The sequence below is a fragment of the Telmatherina bonti genome, assembly GCF_933228915.1.
Source record: "Telmatherina bonti genome assembly, chromosome: 21".
Taxonomy (NCBI): domain Eukaryota; kingdom Metazoa; phylum Chordata; class Actinopteri; order Atheriniformes; family Telmatherinidae; genus Telmatherina; species Telmatherina bonti.
This window is the reverse complement of record NC_136630.1, coordinates 26073538-26085662: the sequence shown is the minus strand read 5'-3', so window position 1 is coordinate 26085662 and position 12125 is coordinate 26073538. Positions and strand designations below refer to the sequence as shown.

The 12125-nt window shown below is 41.8% G+C and overlaps 1 protein-coding gene across 3 annotated transcripts; it reads right to left on the bottom strand.

Moving 5' to 3' along the window:
- Positions 1 to 5920: 5920 nt before the first annotated feature.
- bsk146 (brain specific kinase 146) lies at positions 5921 to 8624 on the bottom strand (the record flags this gene model as incomplete). Of its 3 annotated transcripts, none has more annotated exons than XM_079260468.1 (5): positions 5921 to 6231; positions 6322 to 6703; positions 6788 to 6979; positions 8158 to 8360; positions 8453 to 8624. In XM_079260468.1, the coding sequence occupies 5 exons, from the start codon at positions 8622 to 8624 to the stop codon at positions 5921 to 5923; spliced, it is 1260 nt and encodes a 419-aa protein (XP_079116594.1). The 3 variants fall into 3 exon arrangements, with proteins under 3 accessions (XP_079116594.1, XP_079116595.1, XP_079116593.1); XM_079260469.1 differs by having other exon boundaries at positions 6331 to 6703; XM_079260467.1 differs by having other exon boundaries at positions 5921 to 6703.
- Positions 8625 to 12125: the final 3501 nt, after the last annotated feature.

Genomic DNA, 12125 nt, shown 5'->3' with positions numbered 1-12125 from the left:
CCCAGCAGTCATTCGATAGATCAATAAAACTTTGGCACCAAAAGGTGCAAATGACTAAACTTTAAACTGGAAAGGTTTCTGATTACATGTCAGGCATCATCAGCAGGTTTCCAGGTGACTTTATGGCTGCTTAACAACAACTAAAAACATTGTGAGCAGCTCTGAGATCCCATCCTCACTGTAGCAGAGCTAGACACATGGAATTCAGAGGTGTGTGTGTGTGTGTGTGTGTGTAGGGAGGAAGGGCTAGTAAAAGTCACGTAGTAAAAGAGAAAAATGGTGTGATGGCGTATCCATCTCTAACATCCGCTGCTGTTATAACTGTGGTCACATTAGAAACATGAGAAATAAAAGATATTTATGTTGATAATCCAGATAATTAGCTTATTACGGTCCGTAGAAAGTTAATTGTTTTGGGTGCAGTAGGTAGAGCTTGATGTGGTAGATCAGGTCTGGTTTACTGTCTGGTGGTGGTCGACTGGATCCTGGTGTCTGATCGCAGAAACTTGTGTAGCTAGCTTCACGCTGCTAGCTGCTAACTGCTAACTGCTAACATGGGGTCTGATTTGTGTCCTTAATATAAACAGAAAATTCTCAACATCTCTCTTGATTCTTATATCTTTGTTTACACAATAAGATATAAAACTAAACTGTTCGCATTTTTAGGCTGTAGCTACTTTGAAATGAACCCGCAGAGCAGTCTTGCTAGCTTCCTGTTTAAATTAGCTAACATCAGGTTATTGGTTTTACATAACATTTGTAGTTGTGCTTGCACAGGGAAAAATGTCTTTTATAATGTGAAGCCAGATGTTAATATTTGTAATCAATAATCAGGAAACTGCTTTATGCTTCACATCAACTGGTGTAGTGATACAGATTATCCATGCAGGTCTGCAAAGATGTTTTTATTCTTCATCTGCAGGACCTGTTAGTTATCTCAGGTGTCCAATCAGATTTTAGAGGTGGCCACTGCCCCTTTGGTCCCCCCTCTAGCTCTTCCCCTGCATCTTCAGTGACAAATCATTTATATAGGTTTACTGTCAATATTTCTGTGTTAATAAAATATCTTCTCTAATTTAACCAAATCCCAGGTTACTTCATATCGAATTGCTCGATGATCCTCTGGTGGTTTCATTCCTCCCCAGATGGAAACATTTAGTTTGTCTTGTTTTAATGTTTCCTAAACATTGTTGTTCAGCTTCATAGAAGCTAAAGTTCTCCTATATGCTAGATGTTATGGACGAGAAGCTGATAAAATGTCACTGACTCAGCCATCATGTGCAGGATGTGAACTATCCAGAGGTTTACTTTCCTTTTCCAAGTTCCTCCTGGAATATACCTCTGTTTAGTGGAGCTAAACTGACATGTGGCTGCATGTTATAGCTTATTACGGCCACAAAGGGGGGCGCTGCTCAAAACACAAAACAGCTTGAAATGCAGCTGCTCAATTTTGTTTGTTTCAGTTGTTCTTTTTACTCTGAAACAGGAAAGTGTTCATAAGTTCTTAAATGTATGGATCGCCATTTGAGAATGTTTACGGCATTTATGGTGTTTTATCCTTTTATTGAGGCTTCCTGGGTTGTGTTAACTTTCAGCCAATCAGCATTCAGTCTAAGCAGAGTCACCTGTGGATTCTGTTTTGTTATAGTTTGCTGAAGTTTTGGCTGAATAAATTTTAAAGCAGAAATGACAAAGTAACCTTGTTTTTCTGAACAAAGACTTTGTAACACCTTAGGGCCCCACAGACAAAGGACTCTTAAAAAGGACAAAAAAGCTTTCTTTTTGGAAAAGATTTTAATTGTTAATTTTCTGTATTTTATTGTTGTTTATTGTTGTTTCTTTTTATTCTGCTTTTTACTCTGTAACACTTTGAAGCTTGGTATCAAATGTAAAGTGCGTTATAAATAAAATTCATTATTATTATTATTATTAGAGAACCCAGATATTCTGGAAATTAAAGAAATCTGTTCCTGTAGTCCATTGTTGAATGAATTGATTCCTAACAGGATTTGAGTCCATTGAGTTTTAAGGTTAAATAGTTGTAATTGATAATTAAGGCGGGATTGTTTGTTAAATATTCAGTAAATATATGATTTACCGCCAAAATTGTCTGGAATCCTCAAAGTTTTGCAATTGGTTTGTAATTTTCTGATTTATAACGACAGATACTCACAAACTGGCTTTATTGGAGGTTGAACACGGGAATGCTAAACAAAAATTTGTTTGATAATGGCGTCATTTACTATAAACCAATCAGAATTACAATTGAAACATGTCGCTGCTAGCTGTTTAGACCTTTGTTTGTTTGGTGTAAGTTACCCAGAATCCCTCACTGTGAAGACGCTGAGAGCTACGCAAACAGATACGTAAATGAGCGTAAATATAATTTGTTGTATTCTGTTAGCACTTTTTTACGAATAAGCATTTAGAAAGCAACATTGTTTTGTGTTTGTGATTGAATAAACTTCCACCACTGTTGCCAAGTTTGGTAATGTGATTCTTTTCAATACCGCTCAGCTTTTTTTTTTTTCCTCTTTCTTTCTTGGGAGTCACTCAGAGCAACTAGCAACTAAAAAAAATAGTAACTTTTAGGACAAACGTTAGCGCCATCACAGAGGAGAAAGTTTCCACTATGGCGTCAGGATCTAGTTGCATGCACCCAACATTCATTCTTTTGGTTTGTTTGGGACAAAGTTTAGCTACACTGTAAAAACTTAGCAACACCATTTGCAACTCAAATCAGGCAGAGAAGCTTGAAATGTCATTCTTTCACATCAACAGAAAAACAAATCAGCTCTTAAACCTTCATTCATCAGGGTTAGCTTCACAATTGATACACAAAAACTCAAATAAAAGATAGAGAGAGAAAAGCAGAAACATCCTGTCTGTAAAAGCACAGCACTCCTTTGCAACATTAAGCTAACGTGGTTCTGTTTGCTCAAACAAAAAAGGTTGTAAAATTCATTGATGGAAAGTTTAATCATGTTCCAGTACTCTGGATTCAGCAGCACAAGTTGATGCAAAGATGAGGAAGCTAGGATGCTAACACAGCCTCCATAAAAACCAAGCAGCTCACAAGTGCTACATAGCAGTTAGCATGACATCACCAGATCTGAAGTGATTCAAGGTTTTCATGGTGAATACTGCAGATGACACGATGAGGTCATGTACAGGCTCATGTGAATCTCATGTGCTCAATCTCACACACCGTAAAGGCTGCGGAGCCAGCGCTGCTTGCAGCTGGCTAGCAGGGAAACAACTCGAGCATGTCTGCATGAGGACCGTCTTTTGTTCTGAGTCAGAAGGCTGCGGATGAGGTCAGAGATTGTCACAAGATGTAGTCATTTGCATTCTGCCTGATCCGGGGGCTGCAGCTACTGAGGAAGATGATGAAAATGCTCCGTGCAGCTGAGTTTAGCTGATCCTCAGCCATGCTAAGGCTACTGCTACTACCAAAGAAACGCGTTGCAGCTAAGCTACGTCTACTGAGAACGACGGCTTGTGACAGAAGAAACACTGAGCAGGTTTTACATCAGATTTTTTTTTAACCACATACACGTTCATGCAGGTTTATGTCTGGAAAGCATCAGTTGTTTGTGTTTTTTTTTTTCCAAAATGATCCAAGATATTCACAAAGCGTCTGCAAGGGATGGGTAGCTTTCTAGCTAATATTTGTAACTTGGTAGAAAAATAAAAACTTTCACGCTTCACCATCGCATTAAAGGCCTTTTAGATGCTAATTTCATCAGATCATACTTGTAATAAAAACTCAAGCCTCTCGCTCTTTGTCTTCATGCTTAATTTTTTTTTTAAGTTGGTGAGATGATTACACAACAATAGTACAAATACATCACACAGAATACAAACTAATTATCGTTCAGGTTTTTTATGTTTTTTGGGGGGTTTTTTTTAGCCCTAGGATGTCTCAAGAGATAAAACTCAGGTATTCGCTCTCGGACAAAATGCTAGAATTTGTGCTACTGCAAAAAAATTCACATCACATTTTACATTTCTTTTTGTCCTTTTTTTTCTTTAAAGCCAGTTCAGATTGTTGGTGAAGTGTGAGCTACTCATCATGCAGTTTATAAAAGTTGGCTCTTAAATGAATTTTCTTCTTTTAAACTGAGCTGGAAGTGATCCTTTCCCTCTTTTTGGATATTTTTAAGCTAAAGGTTTTAAAAAAAAAAAAAAAAGTTCAACTTTCTGTAAAAATTACAACGATAACAAAAGCAATGGAGACTTTTTCCTGAAAAACTTTGGAAGAAAGACAAATAAAACAGAAATTCAGGAGTAAAAAATAAACACAACCCCAATTCCTTCAATAGTTGGGATGTTGGGCAAAATTTAAGCAGAATTAAATTATTTCCAAATCTCATAAACCCACATCTTATTCTAAATAGTACATAAACATAAAAAGATTGAAACTGAGACATTTTACTGTTTCATGGACAATATGAGCTGATTGCGAATTTGCCTTCATGATACTCCAGATGTTTTGTACTGAAAGGTCTGGACTGCAGCAGACCAGTTCTCCTGGTCCACCATTGCTGCTGTGATGGATGCAGGATGTGGTTCAGCATGGTCCTGCTGAAATCTGCAAGGTCTTCCCTGAAAGAGACGTTGTCTGGATGGGAGCAGACCTTACTTTTCAGCATTCAGGTCCAGAGAATACGACGTGTTTCTGGATCCTGTTCACATTTGAGGGAGCTTTAACCTGCATGTGAGGATTTCAGGCTGAACTTCTGGAAGTTTTCTAGAGTCCTTGCAGTGATTTCCAGTCGAGACTCATGTCTGCTTTTATTGCCAAAGATCATCCAGTTCAGACCTTTCGCCTTGTCCTCTTCACACAGAGATTCCTTCTGATTCTATGAGTTGTTTGATATTATACACTGCAGATGGTGGGATCTTCAAAGTCAAACCCTAACCCTAACCCTAACATTTTAATTAAATTATTCCAGAATTTTTAGACCCATTTAGTCTCAGATTGGTGAAGATTTGTACTTCCGAGAGACTCTGCCTCTCTGAAATGCTCCTTTTATTCCATATCACTTGCCAGTTAATCTGATTAGTTGTCAAATGCTCCTCAAGTTTTTTATTTGGACCAAATACTTTCCACACAAGTCATATTTTCCATGAAATCTTTAAATGTCTTTGTGTAAACATCCTTTATGTTGTTTTATGTTCTGTAGGAAATAAAATATGAGTTTAAGAGATTTGTAAATAATAATGTTCTGCTTCATTTACATTTTACTCAGAGCCCCAAAATTTTTGTAGTTGGAGCATAATGACATCATAATCCTTCCCTCGGTCGCTCAGGACTGCGCCGGGAGTTGCTGCATCTTCAATCTGACATCTTTTTATCATCTCACGCTTTGAAACATCATGTCACAACTTCCAGTCGAAGGGAAAACAAAGAAAGCTGCTTTACAAAAAGAAAAAAAAAAACACAATAGAAAAAATAGTTTGTAGTCATTTTAGATTGAAATAAATAATAAAACTCTTAAAGAAATCCACTTCTGTTAGATTCATACATACACAACACACACCAACACACTCACACTTCCACGTTTATGTTACACTTGAAACCAGCGCTTGTTGCCGTAAACAACGAATCCTCCGCGTCTTTGCGCTTCACTCTGCCACCATTTGTCCTTTTTTTGCTGAAGTATTGCTTTAGAAGGTACGTTTTGGTTTTCAGTCCCGATGGTTTTAGTGACAGGAAGATTTTTTTTTTCTCTATTTAACATCAGGATCTGCCAACGAACACATCTGAAGTCTTAACGGCGCTTCTGTCGGCGTGGAGGAATGTGTGTTGGACGCGAAACGGGACACGTGTTAGTACTTAGTCTGCTTCTTTTTCAATGCATGCACAACTAGGATGGGAGGTATAAAAGTGTAGCGCGAAGGCGTTCTGCGGAGCTCAGACGCAGATTTCTATGGGCGTTGCCACCAGCATGCGCCCCCCCGGAGAGCTGTTTTCTCGTGGGATTCGGTCGTAGCTGTTGGTGGACGACACGGAGCTGTTAGTGGAGACAGACACAAAGTGGTGACCACCGCCTTGCTCCATCATCCCTCCTTTGGCCCCACTGCCGCCGCTCCCCCTCTCCACCACCATGGGTGACATGGGAGAGTGGGGGGACATCGGGGAGCGAGGCGACAGAGTCTGCTGCTTCATCCTCTCCACCAGGAGCTCCTCGTCTTCTTCTCCGGATGAAGACGTTGAAATCGTGCCTTCCACATCTCCTCGTGGACTCCCTCCTCCTCCTCCTCCTCCTCCTCCTCCTCCTCCTCCTCCTCCACCATTGCCAACCCTCTCCCCACCACCTCCACCTCCTGCGTTGCCATTGTTGTTGTTGTTTTCTGCGTCCAGCATCCAGGAGTGGCTGAAGTAGCCGAACACCTCTTTGACAGAGCAGCGTCGGTCCTGCTCCACCGAGAGCAGTCGGCGGAACATTCGGAGCGCCTGCTCGGTGAAGCGCCTCCACTGCGACGGCACCATGTTCGTCCTCCTCTTCTGCCAGCGGATGAACTCCTGGTAGAATAAATCGGAGGGAAGCGCTTTCTCCCAGGGGAAGTTTCCAGTCAGCATGCAGAAAAGCAGAACCCCAAAAGCCCAGACGTCCGTGCTGTAGTCCACGCAGAAACCCTCGTGACGGGACACGTCGCAGAGCTCCGGAGCCGTGTAGGGGATGGTTCCGCTCACCTGGAGGAGAACGCAGAAAGCTCGTGAGCGTGGCGACGTGACAGTGCGAGTAGGACCGAGCTTGAACTTGGAGAAGTTACTCACTCTTTTAACCGGCGAGCCAGCACGACGGGTCATACCGAAGTCGGACAGCTTGACTTTGCGGCACTCTCGGTCGAAAATGAGAATGTTTTCAGGCTTGATGTCTCTGTGGACCAGCTTCTTACAGTGCAAATAGTCCAGAGCAATGGCGACTTGGTGGACGCATCGCTTTGCGACTGCTTCAGGAAGACCAACCTTTAGGGACGGGAAGACGACATGTTAGAGCCAAGCGGTTGGTAAAACATGGTGCAACCAAGCAGCTACCTGCTAAAATATCTTTTTATATAATGTGTCTGTCTGTGTGTTTCCTTAATGTCTGATTTCAAACTGTAAAGCGCTTTGAGTTACATATTTTATGTTGGAAAAGTTTAATTGATTGATTGATTGATTAAAAGTGAAGCCTATGCGGAAGTGCATAAAACTGCAGTTCCCCCTTCATCCACTAGGGGCTCCAAAACAGAGCAAACCCCCATAGACTCCCATGCTGGTCCCAAAAGACCAACTTCACAGCAGAAATAAACATGTTTACAGCCTGGTTCAAAAATCCATTTTCAGTTTAATACAGTGGTAGGCAACTCCGGTCCTCGAATGCCACAGTCCTGCAAATGTTAGGAGTTTCCCTGCTGCAACACATTGATTCGAATCAATGGCTTATTAGCAGACTTGTGCAGAGTTTGATGTCAAGCTCTGCACAAGTCTGCTAATTAGGTCTGATGTGTGCCAGGTGTGTTGCAGCAGGGAAACTCCTAACAATTGCAGGACTGTGGCACTCAGGGACCAGAGTTGCCTACCCCTGGTTTAATAGGTCAGGTTTACCTTGGGGGGGAGTGGATTTTTTTCTAACTCGCCCATTTAAAAGTAATTTTAGCTCTAAACTCGGCATATTTAGGGGCGTGTCCTTTTGAATGACAGGCATCTGATCTCCTGCTTCAAGTCAGAAGAACGTAGAATAACTACGGTTTTCAGCCGGTTAACAACGTGACTTAGCTTTAGCCGGTTTCCCTCCGTTAGCTGGTTAGCTTCTGTTAGCTCCAGGTTAGCTCAGTTAGCTCTTAGCTACAGAAAGCTCAGAGTTCCCTCTATGTCAATCGTCCAACATGATGCCACTTCCTCCACAGTTGTCACGAAGGTAAACCATGACCTTATTAAACCAAGAATGGATTTTTGAACCAGGCTGTAAACATGTTTATTTCTGCTGTGAAGTTGGTCTTTTTAACATGGGAGTCTTTGGGGATTGGCTCTGTTTTGGAGCCCCTAGCGGATGAAAGGGGAACTGCAGTTTTATGCATTTCCACACAGGCTTCACTTTTAACCGCCAGAGGTTGCTGCTTGAGTAAAAACCAAATATCAGAACGTCCTTGGTCGTTTTCTACCTGTGGGGGAATGATGTCGAAGAGATCGCCAGCTAGCGCGTACTCTTGTGCGAAAACGTAGTACTCGTCTGTCTCGAAGGCGATGCCAAACATGTTGATGATGAAGGGGCAGGGGGACAGGTAGAGAGAGATGCTGTACTCCCGAATAAATGACTTCAGCTTGGTCGTCTTCTTCTTCAGGAACTTCAGGGCCATTTTGGTTCCTTCAGAAAAAGACAGAGGAGATTTTCTGTCCTGTTGGATCTGGGCTTTGTATAATGTTGCTTGTATACTCTGAACATACGCGACCCCTCACCTCTGATCTTGTGGATGACCAGGTCCACCTTCCCGTAGGTGCCCTTGCCCAGCTCCCTGATCACCTCGTAGTACTTGTTGACCTCCAGTCTCTCCAGGTTTTGGGCAGCAATCAGCTGCAGCTCATCCAGGATGTCCATGTTGGCTCGAGAAACCAGTGGAGAGGAACTCATGCTGGGGACTGCTTCAGATAACGGACTGGGGGGAAGAAAATGGCGGACGGATGCAGTGGCAGGTGCAGCAGCTAACAGCTGGCGTCACTGCAAGAAGACGAGAAGAAACATATTAACATTTCTTATTTTATCAAAAGCTTCTTTATTTCAAATCAGTTCATTTTCACAGCAAACATTTTATTCATAATCTTCTGAGCATTGAAGAACAGCATCTGAACATTTCTTCATCTGGTCATTTTCAGAGGAAATATGTGTTTTTATTTATTAACCTGCTGACTTATGAGTCATTCAAGCATTAAAATGGCTTACTCCAGAGTTCCCCATAGAAGTGATTAAAAAAGGGAGATTGAGACCTAGATTTTATGACCGGGTGTAAAGAAAATGGTCTTTCAGGATCAGAAGGAGTCAAAGCATGTCAGAGCTGGAAACAATCGCTACCGGATCCTTCCCAGAGCCCCGACCTCACCGTTACTGAGACAGTAGCTGCGTTTCCTTCACATTTTGTCGCAAAATAAACGCAATATTTCTAAGTTTTGAGAAAAATGGCAATTTGCAGGTGTTTCCAATGAACATTGTTTAGTAACATCAGCCTCGGTTCTCGTAAAATCTCGTTCATCTGATGCGAGTTTACGAGAACTGCGGACTAGCCACGTAGAACTATTCTGGGCATTTCTACTTGCTGCTACGGCTTTTTGAATATTTTCTCCCTCACTTTCTTTTCTAAAACTCAATTTTGCTGTTGTTTGTTCCACACGTGCTATCTGAACTGGTCTCGACGCCCCACGTTACGTCCAGGGACACATAAATGCGAAAAAAGTTTCCATTACACTTCTGCCATGTATATGTCGAACCACTTCAAGAGAGCGTCAAAACTTTTCAGTGATATTTGAGACATTTTTCGAGATGTGGGTGTTTCCTTTAGCGATTTTTTTTAATGAGATATTTTGTTTTTGCGTAATTCTGTGTGAAATGGAAACGCAACGGTTGTGGATTATCTGGACGATAAACAGAACTAAAGGAAGAAACATACAGCAAGCAGGTTGGAAAGTCCTTCAGAAAGTCTGGAGAACTGTTCCCATAGACCACTTAGAGCAGTCCAGTTCTGGTCCTCGAGGGCTGCAGTCCTGCAGGTTTTAGATGTTTTCCTGCTCCAACACACTTGATTCAAATTAAACGACTTTAATCAACTGCTTGTTGACAAGTTCTACTCAAGCATGTTGATACATTAATCTGATTGAGTTGCAGCAGGAAACATCCAAAACCTGCAGGACAGCTGGAGGACAGGACCTACAGTGTTACGACCCAAACTCTGCTAGGGCAACTGAGCCGAACAAAACAAAGATCTGTGGCAAGGTGTTCACACGCACACCTTGCCAAAGGTGTGGCAATCCACTAAATCCATTAGTGGATTTATTGTTCAATGGGGGAGATGAGGCAAGAATAGACCAGAAATGGTAATATGGTAAGAATGAGCTGCTTAAAAACCACAAAAGGCTTCAAAATAGCCAAAGCAAAAGGAAAACAGGCATATAAAGTGTTTTTTCCCCAAACAAAAGCAGCACCGGTTTAACCATAACAACAAAACTAACAGCAGTAACACTCCTAGTGTCACACCCACAAACAACAGGATTTCACAATTCCAAAAAAAAAACTAAACAAGAGAAAACAATGCTGCTCTATCAATGTCCACTGGAAATAACAAAGCTCAACGTCCAAACACCACAGCAAGCTTGGGGCAGACCACTACTGAGCCAGTGGTTGCCATTGAGTGAAGGACTCCAGGTGTTTTGTTTTAAGTCCAGGCCATTAGTGGAATCAGCTGAGATTGGATCTCCAATCATCCAATGATCAGGGAGGAGATGAGCATATGACGGGTAGGACCAATCCAAGCCAGGAGGCAGCAAACAGAGTTTTGAAGGAGCAATTGATCCCAGGTGAAGGCTATCAGAATTAGCAGGCAGCCGCAGCATACAGGAAGGACAGAAGACTGGTGTACCAGCCTTTTCCACGTTTCTTTTAAAGGCGGTGGCAGCATGGACTGTCAGGTTTTTGTACGCACTTCCAAAACCCGAATAAAATAAAAAGGGATAGCATTTAGAAAGTATAAATAATTCATTTTTCTTTAAACAAAAAAAAAAAAAAAAAGAATAAGCGTGGACCATTATTTATCTGTTCCAGTTAACAAAAACCAACAAAACGCCTGAAAGTGGTCTAAAAATGATCTCATCCTGTCTCACACCACCTGACACTGATTTCCAACCAAAAAAATAAAACCATCACCCCTCACCGTTCTCACACTCATCAAAAAGCTAAATAACAGACTTTAAATTAAAATCTATCTGTGTAATATCACCTAATATATTAAAATATAATACAAAAATAATTTAACTTACATAACAATCATTTCTTATAAAAGAAAACATAAATGGCCTCTACAACTCGTCTAACAGGGTTCCGACTGTGGATACTGACCTCTAAGCGCCCTCTTATGCTTCATATACTGTCTTTACATCCATGTTTGACCATAAACATCTTCACTTGTTTTAACGGGAAAATAAAAAAGGTCGAGGCTTGTACTCTATAAGTCTATGAATCTGCTACAAATGTGTGTTTCTGATTCCAAACGACAACAGTAGCCACCAGTCTGTGGGTATACATTCATGCACCAAACAATCTTTCAGTGAAGGAAGGAAACCTGAAAATGCCGAAACATGGACGGGATGTAAATGTGTTTGTGGTATTTATTTTTGGTTTTCAAGGTCAGTGCTGGTGATGTTCAGCTCCCAGTCTGCTGCTCGGATCTGCAGTGCCATCGTCACTGAAAATGCTAATTATCTGCAGTGAAGGCTTAAGTAATTCTAAATGCTACTCGCCAAGGGGGGGATGCTGTGAGCCCACACACACATAAACACACACACACACACACTCCCAGCCAATAACAGTCTTTTCCTGCAGATCCATTCCCTGCTGCAGTGTGATTATTCTTAGCGATTGCTTTGGTTTTTTTCTCCTTCCTGAGTGGCCGGACCTGCCAAGTCCTGACCCGCTCTGTAGATCCAGATATATGAGGTGGAAACACAGCAACACACACATCCACACACTCATTACATAACCCCACCAGCTCATATTTACACCACCTTCCATATCATCAACACATACTGCTGCCAATCACCATGGACGATGCTTCAACGTTCAGACGGAAACAAAGCAAACTGGAAGCTTCATCCCACATTAAACCATCAACTATGTGAATAAAATACCAGTTTAAGTGCCCCGTCATCCCCTCCACAGGCCTCTGTGTTACATGGTGGGTGTGGAATCATTTTTTTATGTGAGAAATGGGAAGGAGGCTGCCAGCAGCAGGTGAGGTGGGATGAGTCAGTGTGTGTGTGTGATGATGGGAGCACAGAGAGGATGTACTTTATCTCTGACACATGAGATAAACACTCACACAGGACATGAAGCAAGGAGCACAGAGCACCGATTGTTTCTGTCTGAGAT